The following is a 26,489-nucleotide window of genomic DNA, read 5'->3' as shown; positions in this document are numbered from 1 at the left end:
ATAAGCAAATCATGTGGACAATTATATGAGATATAATGCTCTATGTAAAACCTGTTTGTTTCTCTTCTCCTAGACATGATTCTGGTGCACCAAGGCATGCAGGGCTGGAGCTTGTGCTCTGGTTCACGGGGGTATGGCTGGACCATGTGCTCTGGAGAGAGTATTGGGTAGATAATGTAAGTTGAGAAGTGGGATATATATATATCTAAAAGTTGGAGAGAGTATTGGGTAAATAATGAAGAAAATAGTGTGAAGGAAGAGCTAGGTACGTTCAGTCAGAAGATGATCAGTAAGAAATAAAGGAAATCAATGATGTTTGTTTGCTATTCATTAATTTGTACAACAGAACAGAGTCTGAAGTGAAAAGGAACCGTATATACCGTCTGCCACAAGTCAGAGGTTGTTACAATATTAATTTGTTTGGTAGTGACATTTGTCTTTGGTGCATGGTTTCACTTGTACAACTGAGTCACTTGACCATTGCGAATCAGCAAGAATTCTATCTCTCGGCGCTGGCCCTCAGATGGTACTTAATTTCTCATCCAAATTAAATTAATCGTGCTAATTATATATATATTATCACATGCAGCTCATAACTATATATGACGAGAGGATTCTTGGTCTTGCTCCAGAGACACAGGGTCGTCGTACGACTCATGTTCATTTGTACTATATATATTTTTTTCAAAACAAAACTATCAATTAATACGATTGAACATGTAATTTGTATTAAAAATAATGCTGTAGGTAGAATAACTCATTAGTCGCAGTATAATGGAGCATTACACGTGTCATCAAGAAATTAAAGACAAAGTGGCCATCCTCAAGAAAATGGAGCGAAATCTGTCCGTTCATCTCGGAAATATGTGTACGTACGTACTTCTTAATAATGAGAACACAGCTCTCTTGTGCTTGTGGGACTTATATTATATCTACTACAATGTACCAAAAGATATGCTACCTGCTACCAAAGTAATTAAATTTGAACGCTAATAAAGACAAAATTCATATAAAACCATAAATGAATAACCTAAGCAATTATATATAATAATAAAGTAACTGACATTAAAAGATAATTAAAAATAAATAACTTAAATAAATATCATTTGCTCTCTGTGTTTGTATATTACGTATGACAAACTTGAAATGTCCAAAAAAACAAAAAGACAAACTTCAATCTCACCATTTAAAGTTAAACCATGTATATATGTAACACAAGATGACAATATATCTTTCCAAAGGCAGAGATTCCCATCTTTTTCACAGGATAAATTAAATGATAAAGCTCCAAAACCAAAAAGATAGGTAGAAAATCAATACCTATCTAAAAAAATAGTAAATTTTTTTTCAAAAAATATAAAATTTGGTCTCCAAATACAATCACCTTTTAAGGGTAAGACTACGGTGCTATAGGTTGCATAGAGGACTACGGTGCTACGGCTCAATATTCAAGTTTTAAAATTCTAACGGTTGATCCGAACCGTTCATCTTGTTCTCCATATTAATATGTGTTTGGAGACCAAATTTTATATTTTTTGTAATTTTTTTACTATTTTTTAGATAGGTAGAAAATCAGTTGATCTAAAAAATTCTGTACCATTCAGATATTTGATTTTCTACCTATCTAAAAAAATAGTAAAAAATTTTCAAAAAAATATAAAATTTGGTCTCCAAACACATATTAATATGAAGAACAAGATGAATAGTTCGGATTGACTGTTAAGATTTTGAAAAATCGAATATTAAGCCGTAGCACTATAGTTCTCTATGCAACCCATAGCACCGTAGCCTAATTACCCCACCTTTAATGTACGAAAGATACATTGTACTCGCCAACAGGCTTTAAACCAAAAGAAAAGATACATTGTACGTACTAGGATATGCATGTATTGATTTGCATTTACGAAAAAATATGCTACCAGCTACCAAATTTTTTTTGAACGCCAATAGAGACAGAATTGACATAAAACCATAAATGAGTGACCTAAGCAATTATATATAATAAAGTAACTTACATTAAAAAAGATTAAAAATAAATTAACAGATATACATAAAATCTTTCAATAATCAGATATAAATTAAATGAAACATTAAATAAGTCTAAGTCTTAAAAAAAGAAGAGAAAGAGTTCAAGATGAAGTTGTTTAACGGCCGAAAAATTAATATTTTCATCGGTCTCTAATTTTTTTATTTTTTTTTAAAGAAACTTGACAGAACTGTCAAGAGTTCTTGTATTAATAAATAGTAACTGTTACAAATGTAATAAAGGAATTACAATACTGTCAAAAACAAAAAACAATAAACAGATAAAAACAACAAAAATATATAGCTAGCTACATCACAAAATCTGCATAGCCCTAACTTTGCAAACCAGCGTTGCTCCCATACTGATTGTGTTGGAGCTGAATGCCATCGGCTCATACCGATGACGTATGGGTACAAATTTTCTATCGAGGCAATAGCAGTGGCGTAGTCAGGATTTGAGTTAGGGGTGGGCAGAAATCGGGTTCAAATATTTTTTTTTAACGGGTTTGGATTTGAATCGCCTCGATAATTCTCTTCCCATCTCCGCCCATCTACCAAATTGTATCTCTGTCAATCGAATCGGTTGTAATTTTTAATAAATTACTAATTGATACCAAAACTACTAAAACAATTACTTGTAATTTCTGAAACAATTGGTATTAACTAAGTGGAGGGGAATCGCTACTCCGAATTGAACCAAGATTTAAAAATACCCTTCTTTCCTAATTAGATTAAACGACTCGCAAACCATCTTTGAAATATGAACTAAAACAATCGCTACTCCGAATTAAATTCAGAGGTAGGTAGAATCAAATTCAGAGGTAGGCAAGACCCATTGAAAACACTGTGGCTCTGCCACTGGGCAATAGGCAACGGTTCGGATCCCGATGGCGGATAACAATTTCAACCAATAGCAAAGTGTTTTTCTAAATTTCGGTCCTTGTTGAGAGAGAGTGGTTGGCCCATAATTGGTGTAATTAATCTCCTGCATATTGGCATTCTCTTTTTCAGCCGAGCTTTGAAAGCCTTTTTCTAGTTTTGGGTCTAAATGGATTAGGTGGGTCCCAATGTGGAGAGAGATTGCCAATGCCACGTATGGCATGAATTAGTATCCTCTGAGGTATCTCAAACTTTGCGTGACTTTATGGAAAATTCCAACCGTTTAAATACGTTTTGCACGAATCTCAAAACCCCCTACATCACCACCAAATAGGCACCGGACACGTCGGTCACGCAAAAGTTGAGATATCTCAGAGGATACGCACTCCATATGGCATGGGGTTGGGTCATGTGCCTTTGGGTTACGTGGTCTGCACAATATGTTTTTCACAGGTCTTCTTTTTCTATTTGAGTGTATATATAATTAAAGTGTTGTGTTTGATTGTTAAAAGAGAAATTAGTAAACAATATCTGTTTTTGCCAGGACTGGTACGTGGAGAGTGTACTACAATGTATTGATTTTTTGCCTATACCAAAAGATATTATATATGCTACCTGCTACAAAAATAAAATTGAACGCCAATACTAATAATGTGTTAGGATAACTTTTAAATCTTGTGCCTCATAAACCTCGGAATACAAGTAATTTGTAGAGGAGCCGAAAAAGTTTTCGATTGCTTTTGCGAGATCAAAATCTAAAGAGAACCCATTTTTACCTTATATTATTTTCAAATAATTTCTATTAATAAAAATTATGTTCCAAATAGCCTGTTAATAGTAATAATTAAAGAAGTTGAGGTACTTGACGATAGTATAGTTATTTTTTTTTTATTATTATTTTTTTTATAGTTTGGTTGGATGTCATGTATATTTGACCAACTTTGCTTTCTTTTCCAAGATGAAATGAGGAAATTTCTTTTTTACACTAGCAAAGTGAAGACTTCATAGACCAGCAGTGCCTCCAGTACGTGTATCATTCTATTATACTACAGAGGACGAGAGAACATATTTGGCGAAACAAATCATATGATATAGTTAATTAATTGGTTAATGCAACCAATCACGTTACTGAGATCGATGTTCGTATCCTAAGTCAGGTTGGTTCTATCTGACTGGAGAGGATTGAACTTTGACACTGGACATCTCCATTAGTTAACATGGTGGACGAGAAGAAGTAAAGAACGCTGCCACAGACCACAGTGCCAGGTCTTGTCCTAGAAAAGGAACAGTCTGAATTTTTTATTATAGTAGGAGGGAAATCCTTTCTTTAGCACCAACTAGTACCAATTATTATATTTTCTCTATATCTCAAGAAAACCTAAGATTCGTTCTCCGTTATGATATTTATTTAATTAATTTTCTATTAATAAAAATTTGGAGTTTGCTTGTGCTAGCTGGTGTCAGTGGTGTGTTATGAATTTTTGGTTGGCAATGTTTTAGAATTTTAAAGGGGCCGAGGATTGAGAATTGAATCGATGTTGGCTGTTATGAATTTTTGATTAGTGTTGGTCTCTTTAAGAACTCTGTCCTGACAATTCTTAATGGGCTCTTCAATTGGAACTGCTATATATATATATATATATATGTGGTGAATTAATGCAATTTGTCCCACATTAAAGGTCATTTTGTATGCGTATTAGTATTGAGAAATCACCCACATTAATAGACCCTTTTTGTTCTTTCTTTGAAAAAGTGCTCCAGTTGCTCTACTTTTGAGTTGCTGTCTGGGCCTTCATGGGGTAGCTTTGCAGACATCTATAAGGCTCCATGTGAAACTTGTTTGTTTCTCTTCTCCTAGACATGATTCTGGTGCACCAAGGCATGCAGGGCTAGCTGGACCTTCCATGTGCTCTGGAAAATGGAAATGGTCTCTCTCCATAGTTTGCGAGAAAAATGTAAGTTGAGAAGTGGGATATATATCCAAAAGTTGGAGAGAGTATTGGGCAAATAATGAAGAAAATGAATAGTGTGAAGGAAGAGCTAGGTACGTTCAGTCAGAAGATTAGTAAGAAATAAACAGTGATGTTTGTTTGGTATTCATTAATTTGTACAACAGATCAAGTCCGAAGTGAAAATGAACCATACCGTCTGCCACAATCAGAGGTTGTTACAATATTAATTTGTTTGGTAGTGACATTTGTCTTTGGTGCATGGTTTCACTTGTACAATTGAGCCACTTGACCATTGCGAATCAGCAAGAATTATATCTCTTGGCGCAAGTGGCCATCCTCAAGAAAATGGAGCGAATTAAATCTGACCGTTCATCTCGGAAATATGTGTACGTACTTCTTAATAATGACAACACAGCTCTCTTGTGCTTGTGGGACTTATATGTACTACAATCTATCAAAAGATATATATGCTACCTGCTACCAAAATAAATTTGAACAAAATTCATATAAAACCATAAATGAATAACCTAAGCAATTATATATATAATAAAGTAACTTACATTAAAAGATAATTACAAATAAATAACTTAAATAAATATCATTTGCTTTCTGTGTTTGTATATTACATATGACAAACTTGAAATGTCCAAAAAAACAAAAAGACAAACTTGATCAATCTCACCATTTAAAGTTAAACCATGTATATATGTAACACAAGATGACAATATATCTTTCCAAAGGCAGAGATTCCCATCTTTTTCACAGGATAAATTAAATAACGAAGCTCCAAAACCAAAAAGATATAATCACCTTTTAAGGGTAAGACTACGGTGCTATGGGTTGCATAGAGGACTACGGTGCTACAGCTCAATATTCAAGTTTTTAAAATTCTAACGGTTGATTCGAACCATTCATCTTGTTCTCCATATTAATATGTGTTTGGAGATCAAATTTTATATTTTTTGAAATTTTTTTACTATTTTTTTAGATAAGTAGAAAATCAGTTGATCTAAAAAATTCTGCACCATTCAGATATTTGATTTTCTACCTATCTAAAAAAATAGTAAAAATTTTTCAAAAAATATAAAATTTGATTTCCAAACACATATTAATATGGAGAACAAGATGAACAGTTCGGATTAACCGTTAGAATTTCAAAAACTCAAATATTGAGCTGTATCAACGTAACCCTCTATACAACCCATAGCACCGTAGCCATATCTCACCTTTAATGTACCAAAGATACATTGTACTTGCCTACAGGCTTTAAACCAAAAGAAAAGATACATTGTACTAGGATATGTATTGATTTGCATGTACGAAAAAAAATATGCTACCTGCTACCAAAATTTTTTTGAACGCCAATAGAGACAGAATTGACATAAAACCATAAATGAGTGACCTAAGAAATTATATATATATAATAAAGTAACTTACATTAAAAAAGATTAAAAATAATTAACAGATATACATAAAATCTTTCAAATAATCAGATATAAATTAAATGAAACATTAAATAAGTCTAAGTCTTAAAAAAAAAGAGAAAGAGTTTAAGATGAAGTTGTTTAACGGCCGAAAAATTAATATTTCGGTCCTCGTTGAGAGAGAGAGTGGTTGGCCATAATTGGTGTAATTAATCTCCTGCATATTGGCATTCTCTTTTTCAGCCGAGCTTTGAAAGCGTTTTTCTAGTTTTGGGTCTAAATGGATTAGGTGAGTCCCAGTGTGGAGAGAGAATGCCAATGCCACGTATGGCATGGGGATGGGTCATGTGCCTTTGGGTTACGTGGTCTGCACAATATGTTTTTCACAGGTCTTCTTTTTCTATTTGAGTGTATAAACTATAAAGTGTTGTGTTTGATTGTTAAAAGAGAAAATTAGTAAACAATATCTGTTTTTGCCATGACTGGTATGTGGAGACTAGTGTACTACAATGTATTGATTTTTTGCCTATACCAAAAGATATTATGCTACCTGCTACAAATTAAAAAAATTTGAACGCCAATACTAATAGGGACAAAATTGATATAAAACCCATAAATGAGTGACCTAATTCTGATTACTGAGAAAGGGGGGGGATGGAAAATAATTAATTAAGGTGGTTGACCTTAATTGGTGTCAGGTGGGAATGGGGAACTAGAAACTAAAGATAATTAATCTTCAAAAGGGAGGAAATTAAACTGGAAAAGGTTAATTATCAATTAAGCCTTTAAAGTTTAAAGTCAGGACACCGTTACGTTTCTCTCTATATATATTGAGTTGAGTCCAATCCCACTCACTCCTCACTCCTCACTCCTCACTCATTATTCATCCATTTAATGGTCAATGAAAATGAACAACAACTACTTGCGTTAACCCATGCAACCTGCTTCGATTTTAAATAATCTGAACACCTTCAATCATCATGGCGCTCACCTCAACGAAGATATACAAGCCTCCATAACCGTACTCCTCCGCAAGATGCACGCACCTAACAGACCCATTATGTATGTTTAATATTGTTTTAGATGAGATCGTGAAAAATTTGCACCAAGTAGTGTTTGGTGGTGCATCGGTTATCAGAACAATTCTTTTCAAAGATGATGACTGGCCCATTAATAAGTCCTTCACGTTGGCCTTAGAAGAAGATCTTAGTCATATGAGACTATCTTTGATAATAAATTCATACGCAGCTGCCGCAAACTTACAGTTGCAAGTTTCGTTTTGTCGTCTCTTTTCTTCTCTTTTATGTCTCTCTTTTATTTAAACAAAAAGTCAAAAACAAAACAAGTAAAAGAGAGACATAAAAGAGAAGAAAAGAGACGACAAAACGAAACTTGCAACTGTAAGTTTGCGGCAGCTGCGTATGAATTTATTATCAAAGATAGTCTCATGACTAAGATCTTCTTCTAAGGCCAATGTGAATGACTTATTAATGGTGATGGATTAATTGTTATTTTCAAGGATTAATTGTTATTTTCAAGTTTAAACTTTTTAAGTAAGTGTATTTGGTGATGGAGTAATGGACGGTATATATTTTAATTTGAAACAATCGTATTTGTAATATTTATTTGGTACTGTAGGTTTTGTAAGACTAATCAATTACTCGGTGTTGTATTAATCTGGATGGAGCAATGGACTGTAATTTGAATTGATGATACTTTTAATTTGAAACATTGTATTTGTAATAATTATTTGCTACTGTAGGGGTTTTGTAACATTAATTATTATTCGGTGTTAACTGTATTTGGATGGAGCAATGGACTGTAATATTTATTTGGTACTGTAGTTTCAAATCAATTGTTATGAAGTACCTTATTTTCTTCTTAACCATGAGTTGCATAAGTACGTAGGAAAGGAGACAAGAATCCGCAATTGAGATACAGAGGAAAGGAGGTAATATAATTATAACCTCCATCTCATTTCATTTCATTTCAAGTTTTTTATTTTTCCTTGATTGCTCCTTAATTTGAGTTTGCCCATATATATTTCCTCTATCTACATGCATGTGAGGGACCATAACTAGATCTATATCCCAGTGCTGTGCACACTGATATTTCAAACCAAACTTCCATTTGCCTGCTATTGTTTGTGCAGTGATTGCTCAGTGGAGTTTATACAACTTCGTTGAAAATGCATTGAAGCGGAAGGAAACGGATCAGCAAGCTAAAATGAGAAATGCGTCAAAAAGGAAAAACAATAGATAATCTTTTGATACTCCAAGAAACCCCCTCATTGATCCTACCTTTTTGCTTCATTTTCTTTTCTCTGTCTTTAGGCATAGCATGCTGGTTTATTAGGGGTTGTGAGTTACTACTTTGCTTTTCTCTCTCTTTTTTTTTTCTATAAATATACCTTTGGCGGATGTGGGGTTTTCTAACTAAGGCTCAAAAATTGTAGTGATTTTCCTATCCAGGTTTTCACCTGTGCCATATTGCCTGTCAGTTTTTCAGAGTTTTATTTTTTTCTTTTCTATAAGAATCCATTCTGGCAAACCATACTCAAAAGAAATAGGTTGCAGCCTATACATAGCTCAAGGAAATAGGTGCAGCCTATACATACTATACTCCAAAGAACAGCCAGCATAGATGTCAAACCAATATGGATTTAAGAGAAGAAATTAAATCATTCCAAACTTTCTTAGAAAACCTTTGCTTGGCCTTGAAATTTATTTTCAGTAGTTTCAATTTACATGCCAATATTCATATCAAGTAGGGCATCACATAAAACCTGGTCTACTTTTATGAAGCAAACACATGATTTGTATCAATAAAGAAAAAGATGGCCGCAATAAAATTTAGAAATCTTATCAAGATCATAGAAGTCGGTGACAGTGAAGGAGAACTTCCTATTTTTTATTGATCCTAGTAAAGTCGATGTTGAGGATAAAAAAAATGAACAGCTACTATCAAAATGTTGAGGATAAAAACCATACCAGTAAGCATGCATCTCAGTTTGTGTACCAGCTACTATCAAAACCATATGGATGTACCGTTTAAAGCCATAATCAAAGCTTATTTTAACCCTCGGAGAGTGAGAGTCACAACTAAGAAACCAGAAAGATATAATTGAAACCATGCAATTTGGATGGTACTCAAATCAAGCAGCAGGTTTTGATTTGGATGGTAATCACAAAGAGATAAGGAAAAAAGATCAGTAAAACCATGGTTCAAAAAATCAAAATCGGAATCGGAATCGGATTTTTGACCGCCGAGTCAGAATCTGATGAATCGGCCGGAATCGGAAGAATCGGATCAATAACTCGGATATTTTTGGCAGAAGCCTTGTTTTGTAGCCAAAAAATAGGAAAAAATTGATAAAAATAATTTGTAAAAAAAAACTATGTTAATTAAGTGTTATATTCCAAAATTTTAAAACATGATTTAATTATTAAGTTGATCATTTCGCCTAATTAAATTTTTTATTAGATTAACGAACGATCAGATTTATCTGAGTAACATAAAATGAATCTAAAATTTAGAAATATAAATAAATTAAATTCGTACATTAAAAATTGGAGGTTAAAAACATAAGATAAAATATAGCACCATAAATAAAGTGTAAATATTCGGTAAATCTAAAATTCGTTGCAATCGTGAAACTAAGAAAGGAAATAAATCAAATCATGTAAATAAATAAATAATTGAATTCTAACTAAGAGTAATTAAATTAGGAATTATAAATTGATTTGGTAATTATATATATATATATATGAGGAGGGTTCAAATGCATCCAAATTTTTGTGCACCCAAATGCACCCTATCTTTCAAATTATATTTCTTCGTTTTCAAAGTCCGAATAGTCAATCCGAACTGTTAGATACGATCTATATATTAAGATGTGCTTGCAGACCAAATTTTGCATTTTTTGGAATTTTTTTACCATTTATTAAGCCACTTTGAAAATCACTGATTTTGCATTTTCTGGACATCTTAATAAATAGTAAAAAAATTCCAAAAAATGTAAAATTTGGTCTCCAAGCACATCTTAATATATAGATCGCATCTAACGGTTCGGATTGACTATTCGGACTTTGAAAACAAAGGAAAAAAATAGGGTGCATTTGGGTGCATTTGAACCCTCCTCTCTCTCTCTATATATATATATATACTACTTTAAATTTAATTAGTCGGATCTAAAAATCAAATTATAAACACGTAATAATACTCGTACGACATTATAAATTGTTAAGAATCTTCGATTCGAAATTTGGACGAAAACAGATTTTTAATAAATTAAATGAATACATATTAAGCTCTGGATTGCTTGGACCATTGGATTTAATCCCAACACGAATCTTGAACTCATCCTACACTTTGATTTTTGAATTGATGAAAGGAAGGGATTTAAACCCATTTGAATAAAAATTTCGGGTCCGGCACCGAATTCTCATCCTCTGAGATATCTCATATTTTGCGTGACTTGTTGAAAAGTCAAAACCGTTCAAATAAGTTATGCACAAATCTCAAAGCTCAAATAATAATGGCCCCCCTGCGCTATCCTTATCTTTTTCCCTTCCCTCCTCTGGCGCGATTTCACTCAATTCTCTTCCGCCTTTCACTCAAATGGCACAGGCGCACGCGAATTCCTCTCTCCTCCGCCTTTCACTCAAATGTACCATAGCCCATCTCTCTCTCTCTATATATATATAGAGAGAGATAGGCTAATGTGCTTTCGATAGCATATGGGTCGAAATGCACACGGTCCAAATTTGAAATTTCAAAATTCAAAAAGTCGATCTGAACCGTTCATCTTGTTCTCCATATTAATATGTGTTTGGAGACCAAATTTTACATTTTTCTGAATTTTTTTACTATTTATTAAGTCACTTTGAAAATTGCTGATCCAACAGTAGCTTAACAAAACAGTAAAATCGTTGGATTAGCGATTTTCAAAGTGGCTTAAGAAATAGTAAAAAAATTCAGAAAAATGTAAAATTTGGTCTCCAAGCACATATTAATATGGAGAACAAGATGAACGGTTCAGATCAACTTTTTGAATTTTAAAATTTCAAATTTGGACCGTGTGTATTTCGGCCCATATGCTACTGAAAGCACATTAGCCTATCTCTCTCTCTCTCTCTCTCTCTATATATATATATATATATATCTCCCAGTACAAATGGATACAACCAAATCGTCAAGAAACTGATAAATGTCACTACCAAACAAATATTGTAACAATATTTTTACACCTGCTTACTTTAAAGTTTAGAGGACTATATATTCCAGTACCATGCAGCAAGGCAAGAAAAAAATTATCCTAGTTGGTACTAAAGAAATAATTCCCCATTCTACTATAATCAAAACTAGAACTCTTTCTTTAAAAAAAAATATTTAACATATGAGTGACGAGATCTTTGATTGTTAAATAATTTTATTTTCGTTCTTCTATGGAAATTATTTTTTTTTTGTTTTTTCTATGGAATTAATTTTTTTTTCTTAGTTCTATGGAATTGAATTTTTTTATTCCATCTAGGAAAAATATCATAGTTGGTACTAAAGAAAGGGTTCCCCATTCTACTATAATCAATGCGCGCCTGAGTTGGCTGGAATAAGGTATGACTAATTAGTCTTTTTCTCTTTTTCCTTGTACCTTGTTTTTTGAGAAAAATCTGTCACACACTCCTGTACTGAAAAGTTCTTATTTGAATTTACTCTTGACTCATTTAATTGCTACCAGACAAAATACTGTAACCACCTTTACTTTTATTTTAAAGGATAATCCCATGCCAGTATCATGTCCTTGAATAAATAGAAGCGAAAAGTTCAATAATTAAATGAGTATTCAAAATACTGTATTCAAGCCGCCTTTACTTTTATTTCCTACAATAATATTATGTATTTGAGACAGAATAAATAGTATTCAAGGTTAAACTGTAATATACTATTTCTTAAAATATTATATTTTCAATAACAAACTAAAATATATATATATATTTAGAGCTGCAAAAAGTTCTGCTTGAAAAATATTGATCCGGATTATTTGTCAGAATTTTTCTGATAAATTCAATTTATATTACTTCATCTATTTTTTAAGAAATATAAAAAATAATATTTCAATAGAAAACATTAATTTTTAAAATAATTAAATAATTAAATAAAATCTTAAATAGTTAAAAGGGTATAGAAGAAATAATATTAAATTTGTATGTATATATTGGATATTGTGGTGCTTGGATAGAGAAATTGGCTATTTCAAATATTTAGATGAACACACTAGAAAATTTTCCATAATAAAATGTTAAATAGTTAAAAGGGCTGAAATTTTTATTAATACCCAAAAATATAATAAAATTACCAAATCTACTCAGTTTTTGAATGGATTTCAAAAAATGCCCCTTCCGGTTACTAGATAACCGGACTCAGACTATCTTTCCGCTGATCCAGTCCCCAGATGCATGAAAAATAACCGGTTACTCAGTAACCGAAAATTACCCCTATATCCGGTTACTCAGTAACCGGACTCACTATTTTAATTATAACGCAGGAAAGGTGGAAACTGTGCTGGTTAGCGGATGCAATTTTTGGAGCGTTTTTTTTTATAAAACAATTTTTTTTTAATTTTTTGTATTGAAATATTAGAAATGTTGAATATATTTCTTTGAAAATAGATGGAATACAATATAATTTGATTTATTAGAAAGAATGCAACAAATAATCCGGATCAACATTTTTCAGGTCGGATTTTTCGCGGCTATAAGAAAAATTAATATATTTCTTTATGTATTATTGGAAAAAGAAATAAAAATGATTAGATTCTGACTTATTGATCCCGGTTCAAAAATCACTTCTAGGTAAATACAAAAAATATTGTGATCCTTCTAGTACATTTAATTTCTAAAAAGTTGTAACTATTTTGAGAATTCTTTTTGAATATCAATCATTAAATAATTTAAAGTTTTTATTTTTTTAAAATTATATTGTATTCCATATAATTTCAAAGAAATATATTCAATATTTCTAATATTTCAATACAAAAAATAAAAAATTTAAGAAATTTCTGTTTTGTAAAAGAAACAAAAAAAACAAAAAAAATGCTCCAAAATTACATCTGCTAACCGGCACAGCTTTCCACCTTTCCACCTGCTTTACAATTAAAATAATGAGTCTGGTTGCTGAGTAACCGGACATAGGGGTAATTTTCGGTTACTGAGTAACCGGGTATTTTTCATGCATCCGGCCATCCGGGGACTGGCTTAGTGGAAAGATAGTCTGAGTCCGGTTATCTAGTAACTGGAAGGGGCATTTTTTTGAAATCCATTCAAAAACTGAGTAGATTCGGTAATTTCATTATATTTTTGGGTATTAATAAAAATTTCGGTGAAAATGGTATAGAAGAAAGAATGTTCAATTTGTATGGGGATAATGGATATTGTAATGTTTTGATGGAGAAATAGATTATTTTAAAAAGTTTAGATGGGCACAGTAGAAATTTTGCCGAAAAAAATATCGGGTCTGTCTGAGTTAAAAAGAACACTGAGTCCCAAAAAATATTACGGTTGATTATCCAAAGATTGGAACAACACTTACACCAGAAACGATCCAAATGGCAGCTGTGTTTAGTGAAAGAACACTTACAACAGATTGAACAGGAAAAGGGTTTCCTTAAAGGCCTAGGGGGCTAGGGGTAGGCATTTGAATTTGAGTACAGTTCTGTACATGTACATGTACATGTGCCTACCCCTAATTTAGTCTGGTGCCTAACCCTGGCCCAAAAATAATACGGCCCAGTCAAGATAATTAAGCACTTCAAAGTTTCGCCTACTCCATTCAGCTCCTGCCTCCGTTGAAACTCAAAAAAGATACTCCGCCTCAGAGAGAAACAATTCGCGCCTGAGATCGCGAGTTCGTACAGAGAGGATCAGAATTCAGTTGAATTGAATTGACTATCTTGCATGCGTAATCCATTTATAAAAGTATTCTAAGTCACGACCTCAGACTCACACCCTTTAGACAATTTCATCTTTCTTTCACAGCCCTCAAATAAGGGTGTTATTCACGATATCAGGCTGATGCTTTTTAGAAATCATGTCATATATCTAAAATTTATGTAATGTATGAGGTATCATCACAGGGCAGAATAGTATCAAGTATACTAATTAAAGTCATTTTTTAGATATATCAGCAAAACAGATGTATTAAATTGTAGTACTTAGAAAGAAAACATTACAAGCAGATACTAGTGGTAATATCATGTGAAACAATAATTAATTATGATTTTGTTGGTAATAATCGGTAAATTAAGCAACTTCTGTCAGCTCTTCACCACAGCGCGCAGTGTTGTTTGAAGAGAAATATCCCTTTTAATTACCACGCACAGTAATGAAATAGAGAATTAATTGACATGAGGGCAATACCTTATTGTTGATTAAATTGGTGCCTAATTATATATCTTTGTAATAGTTGGCGAGAAGCGGAGGATTATGCCAAACAACAATGGAAACTGCACCTCTACTCTACTTTTGGAGACGCTAGCTGCTGTGTAAATGTATTCCTATTAAACCTCGAAATTGGGAAAATGCAAAAATTACAAATTCGTCAAACATCTCCAAGTGCAATTTTTTTTTGAGAAATTAAACTTGATAGATGCTACGAGAGAGATTCCTACTGATCGAGTGCAAAATTTATAAAGTTTGAAATAAAACCATTTGAGCCCAGAGCCCTCTTCTTACACCTCTCCATGGTTTAATTTGAGAGCACAGCAGGCATAGAGTTACAAACCAGTTGTTACATAAGAAAATCTGAGCCCACCAAACTGAATTTTTCTTTTTTGGCAGTAAAACTGTAAGTGATTTTATTAATTTAAAGAGTTACAAATCAGTTGTTACATAAAATTAGACAAAAAAATATCTTAAAAAATACTCAGCTATAAACAAGTTAAAAACACACAGTGGTATGTGCATCGATCATGTGGGTACAATTGTAATTGCTTGATGGAAATGATAGGAGTCTATTGGTGGTTTCCTCTGTGTGCATAGTTGTTCTGCTGGCAGACTTCATCATAGAAGACATTGAATCAAAATCAGATCGGAAAACTGAATCAACTGGGTTAGGACAGTCATCACTCAAAAGTTCTAAAAAAGACACTGAATCAAACTGGACTAAGAACTGAGCCCACCAAACTGAATTTTTTTTCTTTCGCTGAAGGCCCTTGACACCGCTGTTAATTTTTTCACAAAAAAAAAAAAATGCTGTAAATCTTAAACTTAAAAGTAAGAATTTTTGCAGCATTATATATATACTCCTCTCGTTGGACCTTTCCGCAATTTTCCTTGCTATATTTCAGTTAGTTTTTAAATTTTAATGTTAGTATTAATTCCTTGAAACATATATATATATATGGAATGCACGTCATGGAAGATTGTCAGATTGATGAATTAATTAATGCAACTGGCTACCAAACAATATGCTCTTTAGGCCTATGACCCAATCAAGCAACATGTTTTGTATGTTTTGTAGAGTATATATATATATGTTAATATAATAAAACATTAAAAAGGTATCATATATATGTTGATGATATGGCGTTGCCACGCGTGTATTTACAAAAATAAAATAAATGATCATTGGGATTTGTTTTTCTCCATCTCATATTTAGCACTCTTAATTTATTTGCACTTGAGAAGTGTTTATATTTAATATGCAATACGTGGTAAACTGGTAATATTGAATAAAAAAGGGCTTAAATTACGCTAAATGCGGTATACTCTTAATTAGGCATAGTTCATAGAGGTGTTTAACTACTCTTATAATTTTAAAATTTTAATTATGTATATTGAAAATTAATTTAATTTAATTTTTTTAAGTCTTTATATGTATCGTCTATTTCCTCTTATAAAATTTCAAATATTTACTTGGAACGCAGTGGTTAGAATTTAACTTCATGATTGTCAAAACTTTGGCTCAAATTTCACTTATCATATATTATACATTGCATTTTAAGTTTCAACCGGCCTACCAATCAAAATTTTCTAGTTTTGCCCTGTTCAAATTTGAACGTGACATCAGCTTCGCTCACAAGTTGATGAATGAACTTCGATTTAATTTTCAATATATATATTTTTTAAAAATTTTAATCCCTTCCGATCAAATTTATTTGTATCTATTTCATTGAGTGTGACTAATATGCATTTGGTAGCACTTTGGTCGAAGTGCTACCGATTCATTTTTTGATTTTTAAAATCCAAATGATCGATCCAAACCGTTAAATGTCATCTCCATATTAAAATGTGCTTGGAGACCAAATTTTACATTTTTTGAAATTTTTTTACTATTTATTAAGCCACTTTGAAAATTGCTGATCCAACGGTAGCTTCTGATTTTTATTGTTTGGTAAGCTACCGTTGGATCAACGATTTTCAAAGTGGCTTAATAAATAGTAAAAAAATTCCAAAAAATGTAAAATTTGGTCTTCAAGCACATTTTAATATGGAGATGACATCTAACGGTTTGGATCGATCATTTGAACTTTAAAAATTAGAAAATGAATCGGTAGCACTTCGGCCGAAGTGCTACCGAATGCATATTAGTCACACTCCTATTTCATTTATATATCAATGGAGTGCTTAACATCACCATCTATTGTCAAGAAAAAAAAAAAAACTCTTTATGTCAAGGAAAAAAAATGCACACCATGACACCATTACTTATGATATATAGAAGTAATTAGTAATATAATTGAAGTTAGTTTAGTGGATTTTGTATGACAAATTAAATTATAGTGAATAAATTATGACAGAGGATAAATTTAGCATTAGTAAAGTTATTTGACAATCAATAGGAGCTAAGTAAATTATTATTAGAATAAAAAAAATTACAGATGATTTTTTATAATTTAGATAGATTGGTTTTAAAAAATGTAACATGGAAATTAATTGGAAATCTATTGAGCAACTTAAGAAGTTGACGATACAATTTTATCGGCATCTGATCAAGGGCCAAATGATTCTCAAACCACATAAAGTTTCGTATACAAACTATCTAAACTATAGAAAATATATCAATGTTTATTTTGAAAAATATTTTTGGTTGTCACGGTTCTGATTATCAATATATCAAGAGGAGAAATCCACTTACACTTTTTTTTTTATGACACCGGATTACATTTTATATTTTTAAAGTCTAAACAGTCAATATAAACCGTTCAACATGATGTATATATTAAAATGTGCTTGCAAATCAAAATTTATATTTTTTTTGAATTTTTTTTACTATTTATTAAGAGGGGATACAAAATTTCAATAGTCTGAAAACAACGATTTTGTAAAATACTTAATAAATAATACAAAAAATTAAAAATATACAATTTGATATGCAAGCACATTTTAATATATACATCACGTTGAACGATTTGGATCGATTGTTTGGACTCTAAAAATTTTGAAAATTTAGATGTAATTCGGTGTTACCAAAAAAAAGATGTAAATGGATCCCTCATCATATATCAATTTCCTTTTTTCTTTATACAGAAATAAATATCCTAACCTTTTTCAAGTGCATAAATAAGATGACATGCAATTTTTTTTTTTTTTTTTTTGCAATTATCTTATTCGAAGGACAATAAAGAAACAAAAATAGATGATGTGTGTCATTCTTAAAAGCAAAATTAAGTTACAAAAATTGAAAAATTAGACCACATTGTGTTCGCCCTCAGCACCAATTTTTTCAGAGTACTTGAAATATTAAATGTTAAAATGTTGCTAGTGGTGTATTAATTTGGCGGTAAAGCATTTGACTAATAATTAAGGAGCAAAATATCACAAACTCAAATATATTTAATTTCCAAAATCAAAGTGTCACAAGCCACAACTTTTCTATATCAATGTTTCCAATGCAATACTCTATAACAGAAAATTATAATATTATATATTAAATCTTAAACTACGTCATGAGCATTACCAAAAAATGAAGATTTTGTCAATTGTATTGAAGCAGACGAATTAGATGTACAAACGTTTGTAATACATGAATCATTGATCATGATGTAAAATAAGATCCACAATCCCATCATATTTGTTAATTGAGGCCTCGGTTTAGAATATTGATTTAAGAAAGTTGTGTTAACAGGAATACCAAAAACTCGCAAATTAATTAAGACTGAATCAAAGATTTTTCTTGAAAGTTAATGTTTTCTATTGTCATATGACAACTAATGATAGTGGTAACATTAAGAAATTTGCATACATAATATATATTAAAGTGGTTACATTACATACATATAATATAAAGGAGGGTTCAAATTAAATGCCTTCATTTTTTGTGCCTCCACCATACCTCCATCTTTTAAACCTTTAATAACTCAAAATTTAAAACTTAATAAGTCAAAATAAAACTATTTTTTACTATTTATTAAGCCACTTTGAAAATCGCTGATCCAACGGTGGCTTAAAAAAACAGTAAAATCAGAAGCCACCGTTGGATCAGCGATTTTCAAAGTGGCTTAATAAATAGTAAAAAAAATTCAGAAAAATGTAAAATTTGGACTCCAAGAACATTTTAATATAGAGATCACATCTAACGGTTTAAATCGCCTTTTTGGATTTTGAAAACGAAAAAATAAGAATGCACATTAGTCACTCCGTTGATTAAATATTCAAACATATATTCTACAACTATTCCATATGAGTAACTTTAATATATACACATAACACTTTTTTTTAATCAAACAATAAGCCTCTTATAAAATCTTTTAATGTGCAAGAGTATGACCTAAAATATATATAGGAACAATTACACGTTTTCGGACTAAACAATTCTAAATGTCACCAATAGGAGAAAAAGAAGGTACAACATTAATGCTTGGCAAGTCATGTACAATTAAATTTGTCTAGTTGACTCCAAAGTATGATTAGATACATTTTGTTATCGTGTTTAAATTTAGCACGGAATAGTGGTAGCAAAGAGCATCGTGGTAACGAGTTCAACTGAAAGTTCGCATCTTTTTTTGTTCAATTGCAACTGAAAGTATCGTGGCAACATGTCACCATGCACCGACCTTATATTGTTGTTAGCTTCTTTTGAAAATATTTTTGTAACACACACATGCATGTGTGTGTGTGTATAGGAGTTGGATACAGTGCTACGCGTAGTATAGAGGGCCTCCGTGCAACGGCTCAATATTTGAATTTTCAAAATTCTAACAGTCGATCCAAACCGTTCAACATGATCTCTATATGTATATATATACTTACAAATCAAATTTTATATTTTTTTAGAATTTTTTTTACTATTTTTTTAGATAGGTAGGAAATCACTTGATCTGAAAATTCGTTCAGATTAAGTGATTGTCTACCTATCTAAAAAAATAGTAAAAAAAATTCTAAAAAAATATAAAATTTGATTTGTAAGTACATATACATATAGAGATCATGTTAAACGATTCGGATCGACTGTTAGGATTTTAAAAACTCAAATATTGAGCCGTTGCACGGAGGCTCCCTATGTTATGTGTAGCACATATATTAGCATTTCTTCATATATATATATATTGGAATATATTGAGCCACTTTCTAGCTATTAGATTAAAAGAAATGATCATGGTAACCAAAACTAGATCGCCAAGAAAGTTACGTTACAAAAGGACGGAATTAACTAAAGGAAAATTAATTTTGACCTCCAAAACTTAAATAAATAAATAAAAAGATTTTGGCCATAGAATTCTAACTAAATTGCTAATCATCTCCAGTTAGAATGCAATACACAGATTCCTTAGTAACTTCTTGTTATGCTTGACTCTAGGTACACTTTTGTTGAAAATATTTCAATACAACATATTTTTACACAATCATCTATTTTTACTGCAAACTCAATTATGTCAGAATGCACACTTATATATTTCAGAATAAATACTAACTTGAATAATTATTTTTGTCCATCTCAATTTTAAATAATTGTTGATAACTGTCATGCGTTTTAATTTTGACCAAACACATTTTGACAATTATCAATTACTATGTCTCAATTATCCAAATTATGTACATTTGTCTGAATATAGTTAATGAGTTGAAATCCGATTAGCTATTTAAATCTGAATTGATATTTTTTTGCTCCGTGACGAAAATCTTGAATCCGCACCTTCTTTTGGCGACTTGATTTATTGTGATTTCAGGGAAGCCTTTTTTTATAAAGAAAAGAAAAAAACAAAAGACAACAATATCAATCATTTTCTTTTAGTTAACAAAGAACACAGGAAAATTATTTTGCTAATTACAAATATACCTCTGTCTCTGTTATACAAAGGTCAAACAACCATAATCTGACCTCTTCCAGGTTGTTCAGAATATACATAATATATTTCATCATGAAAAGTTGCATCCACAGTAATTTCAATTGGACAATAAATAAATAAAAACCTCTATTGGGTTACAGTTGTAATTCATCATCACAATTATAATTAATATTGTAAGGTCTTTCCCAATTGAAGGTACCAACCATGCATATTAAAAGTAAAAGAATAATAAACAAGACCTGTCTGTCTATATATACTTGCAACCACAACTTGATATCTTTGCCAAGTACTATAATTCTGACTATGCCACTTCTTCAATTCGTCTAACAGAGCTCTTTCTCAACATTTGTAAGAATATATTCTGTAATCTCTTTTAAGCTGACTATGCCAAGTACATATTGCTTTTTGAAAGAATGAAATGCTTGGAATTAAGCTGCAACTCTCTGTGAAAAGCAGAGTTAATTTCCGGGTAAAGATGTTAACAGAGTAAATTTGTCTTCCTGCAGCGCATGAACCACATGCAGTGTTCTTTCGATTCTATAGTCCTTGCGCTGCATGAAGCCAAGAGTACTCTGTTAAAGTCTCTACCCTTCTTTTTTATTGTGCATGTGTAACCGGAATTTTATTTTATCCTATATAATTGCCCATTTCTTAATGAAAGTTACTTGTATAATTTCTTACTTGTCCAATTAGTTCCTTTTGAAATTAATTTACATCCCGTGTTATTGATTCCGTTACACAATTGACCGTTCTCTCTCTTATAATTCTATGGGGATAATAAAATTAATGGTAGTGCTATTCTTCTAAGTCTCTCTTCCTCTAAATCCTAATATGCCTCTCAACTTGCACCTCTGAAGACTCCCAGTAATCAAATCATTTGTAAGAACTTCCATGTTCAATTCAATATATAATTTCTACGTGTGATCAATTTGATTAAAATCAACGCAATGAGAGCTAGCTAGATTATTTATCTCAGATCACCAATATTAGTTGTGAACTTATGTTGATTGATTAATTAACTGTTCTTCATGTGTAGATCAATCCCGGCCAAATTATGGAGCGGAACTCGGAAGCAAGGAGCGAGGGGGGCTATCCATCGAGTTATGCAGCCCGGCGCAATCACACAGGAGGCCTCCCATTGACTGCACCGGCCTCTATGGATGATATTTCACGGCTCGAGGGTGAGTACCTCCCCAACACACGTGCACCAATCACTGATGTTGAGGAGTTACAGGCCAGGAGAACAGAGACAGGCCATGCAACAGAGATGTCGCCAAATGACGAGAGGTCAAAGCCCCGATCGCACAGTGGGGATTGGGATGCAGATTCATATTTGTCGACTGGAGGTTTCAGGAGGAATTCCAATGGCTACGGAAATGCCAGCGTGCTGCCAGAGGACAGCCCTTTTGCTGAAGGCGCGACCTATGGAGGTGGTCCTCCTGGTGGGAGTATCGATGGTACTAGCGATTATAGTGCAGATACACGGCTCACCGGTAAGACATGGAGGCCTCTCAGTCGCAAAATAAGCGTTCCTTCAGCTATTTTGAGTCCATACAGGTATATTGATAGTCGAATTATGTCCTTTTTCTAGTGATTTTGCTGTCATTTGTGTTGATGCATGACTATTGCAACCACTTCTTGATTTTTTTTTTTAGTTTTACAATTTTCATATTGAATCACCAAATTCGGAAAAATAATAATACCTAATATTCAATTTGAGAATATTTGTAAAGTGTTTGAAGAGTTATTTTAATTATGTAATTGAAAGTTATTCGATGAAAATTGATTCACTTTTACTTATTGTGCTTTCAGATTATTCGTGGTTCTTCGTCTAGCTGCGCTTATCCTCTTCCTCATGTGGCGAATTATCCACGTCAACCACGACGCTGTCTGGTTGTGGGGTATGTCAGTTGTGTGCGAGATTTGGTTCGCTATTTCTTGGTTACTTGACCAGTTGCCGAAACTATCTCCGATTGATCGAGCAACCAATCTTGTTGTTCTGAAGGAGAAATTTGAAACCAAGAGTGACAAAAACCCCAAGGGCATATCAGACCTTCCTGGCATAGATATATATGTATCTACCGCCGACCCAGATAAAGAACCCGTACTTGTCACTGCAAATACCATTCTTTCAATCCTTGCTGCCGATTATCCAGTAGAGAAGCTTGCTTGCTATGTGTCTGATGACGGTGGTTCTCTTTTAACTTATGAGGCTTTGGCAGAGGCAGCTGTTTTTGCAAATAACTGGATCCCATTTTGTAGAAAGCACAATATTGAGCCGAGGAACCCTGAGTCCTACTTCAATCTAAAGAAGGATCCTTTCAAAGACAAGGTACAATTAATGTTTATAAATGTTCAATCAGTCATAACATAAGAGATGATCAGTTAATTTTGAATTTAATATTAATCACTGGAATTAATTATAGGTGAGGCCGGACTTTGTGAAAGACAGGCGGCGGGTGAAGAGGGAGTACGATGAATTCAAAGTGCGTGTTAATGGCCTCCCAAATGCAATCAAGCGGCGATCAGACACATTTAATGCAGTAGAAGATCAGGCAAGGCAGCGCCGGATGAACTTGGAAGATGATGATCATGAGATGCCCAAACTATTTAAGCCTGTTAAGGCAACTTGGATGGCAGACAGGACTCACTGGGCTGGAACATGGATAAACCCCACAACCGACCATAAAAAGGGTGACCATGCTGGTATCGTACAGGTGCGTGTCATAATTTAATTTCCAAATTCATACAAATATATATCATACTCGATTGTTGCACAGTAAACTCATGAATCTCTAAATTGACTGAAGGTGTTGATAAAACCGGCACATAACGAACCACAATTTGGAAACCGAGAAGATAGTAAGGTTCCATTCGACTTCAGTATGGTGGATGTAAGAGTTCCAATGCTAGTTTATGTATCTCGTGAGAAGCGACCCGGTTATGACCACAACAAGAAGGCTGGTGCCATGAATGCTTTGGTTCGCTCATCAGCCATCATGTCTAATGGCCCATTTATTCTCAATTTGGATTGTGATCACTATGTAAACAACTCTCAAGCCTTCCGTGAGGCCATGTGCTTTATGATGGATAGAGGTGGTGATCGTGTTGCTTTCATCCAGTTCCCACAACGCTTTGAGGGTATTGACCCTTCTGACCGTTATTCTAATCACAACAGGGTTTTCTTTGACATCAATATGCGTGCACTCGATGGTCTTCAGGGACCAGAATATGTAGGCACTGGCTGCATGTTCCGTCGCATTGCCTTGTATGGTTTTGACCCACCTCGCCAAAAGAAATCACGCGGTTGTTGCAAGCCAAGAAGCCGATCGAGATCACGTGAGATAGATGAATCCGAACTGCCACTTCGGCCATCTGAAGAACTACCTGGCATGTCAACATGGCCTAAAAAGTTTGGCAACTCAAACTACTTTCTTGACTCAATCCTAGTTGCTGAATATAACGGACGTCCACTTGCTGATCATCCATCGGTAAAAAATGGTCGGGAGCCATTAGCTTTAATTGCTCCTCGTGAGCCCCTCACAAAGGACATGGTGGCTGAAGCCATTGGTGTTATTTCATGTTGGTATGAAGATAAAACAGATTGGGGTCTCAGTGTTGGATGGGTTTACGGTTCGGTTACAGAAGATGTGGTCACCGGTTATAAGATGCATACCCGTGGATGGCGCTCAGTGTATTGCCTCACCAAAAGAGATGCATTCCGTGGTAGTGCACCAATCAATCTCACTGATAGACTGCACCAGGTCGGGAATATTCTGACATTAATACATTATTTTCTACTTTTAGCAACTTGTACTAATTAATTTGACATCAGTACTGAACTCTGGTTTCATATATAGGTACTCCGATGGGCCACAGGATCAGTGGAGATATTTTTTTCACGCAATAACGCATTTCTTGGAGGGTCCCGACTAAACTTCCTGCAGCGCATTGCATACCTTAATGTTGGCATTTATCCTTTCACCTCCATCTTTCTTCTGGTCTATTGCTTCATCCCAGCTCTCTCCCTCTTCACAGGCCAATTCATAGTACAAACCCTAAGCATATCGTTCATCGTTTACCTTCTAATCATCACAGGCACTCTATGCGTGCTAGCGCTCCTTGAGATAAAGTGGTCAGGCATCACACTTGAAGAATGGTGGCGCAATGAGCAGTTCTGGATGATTGGTGGTACGAGTGCACATTTAACTGCTGTTTTTCAGGGAATATTAAAAGTGATTGCTGGTATAGAGATCTCATTCACCTTGACCTCAAAGGCGTCTAACGAAGATGATGAAGATGAGTTTGCTGATCTCTATGTCATAAAATGGACATTCCTCATGATTCCACCAATCACCATCATGATGACTAACATAATTGCAATTGCCGTCGGAATTAGCAGAGCCATCTACCAGAAACATAAGAACTGGGGCAAATTATTGGGTGGAACATTTTTCAGTTTTTGGGTACTGGCACACTTGTTCCCTTTCGCCAAAGGATTGATGGGGAGGAAAGGCAGAACACCCACCATTGTTTTTATCTGGTCCGGCCTTATCTCCGTCACCATCGCTCTGCTTGTTGTCGGTATCAATCCGCCGTCAAACAACCAGTGGCAAATTGGCGGCTCATTCGATTTCCCTTGAGACCTTAATTAAAGCATAGATTATTTATTTATTTCTTTCTTATCAATTGTTACCATTGTGTAGATTGTTTTTAAAGCATAGATTATTTTGCCATTTTGTAATTCTTTATGCATGCACTACAGTTTAATTTATTTCTTGTCTCAAATTAAACATGTAAGTTTACTGATAATTGTTTCACCCTCTTGTTGCATTTTACTTTTGTTTTGTAAATTTTTGTCCATTTTCTTCTCTTTGTTCATTTTATTTTTATGGATTGTTATCTGCTTATTTACTTGAAGAGATTTGGTTGCTCTGACTCTTAAACACATCGATCGCAGTTAGACGAGTTTTGTAAGTTCAAGAAAATGGAAGCATAAAATTAATGGTTAAAATATTTGGTTGAAAATAACATGAAACAAAGCTTTATATATCAAACGGAATGGTAAAAACAGAGCTTTATATATCTCTTTTTATAAAAAAATATATAAAGAAAATAACAAGCTAAACAAAACAAAGAAAAGCATTAAGAAAAAATGCTAAAAATAAAGAAAAAGACAAACAAGTGTTACTAAACACAACAAAGACAAACTGTTACTCAAATGAAAGACGGTATAATAATTTCATTTTTACCATGTCATCCAATAAGATAATCATTTTTTAAATAATAACCATGAGCATAGTAAATCTGATTCTGCTTCTGATTTTAGTGAAGCTCACAAATTTCAGATGTGGAGTTCTGTTTATATATATATCAAACGTGCTTGATGCAAATACCAGCTAATTAGACTGAGACAAGATTAGAAAATGTCTGGTACCAGTACGGTGCAAAATTAAGCAACTATATGGTACCGTGCTGGCTCATTACCAACAAGAAAACCATTCATTTAGCATTAAAAAATTTGAGCCAGGTAATGATTTGATTATGAACACCTAACAAAACAAAATCTTAAATAGAGAAAGTCACACCATGACCGGATATGTACATCATGGTACGGAATAATTCTGACACGACAAGGCACGACGCACATGCCAGTCACGTGACGTGACTCACATATTATGATCACTTTTGGAAAAATACCACGACACGTAAATTGGTCTAATCACAGTACGACACACACCATAAAAAATAATCAAAATAACTCAAAATTTATGTCATTATTTATCTCAAATAATATTTCAATTTCCAAATAATAATTGATTGTTTTATACATAAATTTTTGTACAACATTATTTCTTTATTTTTCAAAATTTTCCTTAATTTTTCACTTTTTCTGATTTTTTTTTCTTACTTAAACTAACTTAA

General features: G+C 33.0%; 1 protein-coding gene across 1 annotated transcript; it reads left to right on the top strand.

The window, feature by feature from the left end:
• Positions 1 to 21,606: 21,606 nt before the first annotated feature.
• Positions 21,607 to 25,397, top strand: LOC144573474 (cellulose synthase-like protein D2). Its single transcript, XM_078323255.1, has 5 exons — positions 21,607 to 22,121; positions 22,377 to 22,896; positions 22,991 to 23,281; positions 23,375 to 24,328; positions 24,425 to 25,397. The coding sequence occupies exons 1-5, from the start codon at positions 21,619 to 21,621 to the stop codon at positions 25,205 to 25,207; spliced, it is 3,051 nt and encodes a 1,016-aa protein (XP_078179381.1). The 5' UTR covers positions 21,607 to 21,618; the 3' UTR covers positions 25,208 to 25,397.
• Positions 25,398 to 26,489: the final 1,092 nt, after the last annotated feature.

This window comes from Carex rostrata, chromosome 21 (genome assembly GCF_964058835.1).
Source record: "Carex rostrata chromosome 21, lpCarRost1.2, whole genome shotgun sequence".
Classification (NCBI taxonomy): Eukaryota; Viridiplantae; Streptophyta; class Magnoliopsida; order Poales; family Cyperaceae; genus Carex; species Carex rostrata.
This window is presented reverse-complemented; position numbering and strand designations above follow the sequence as displayed.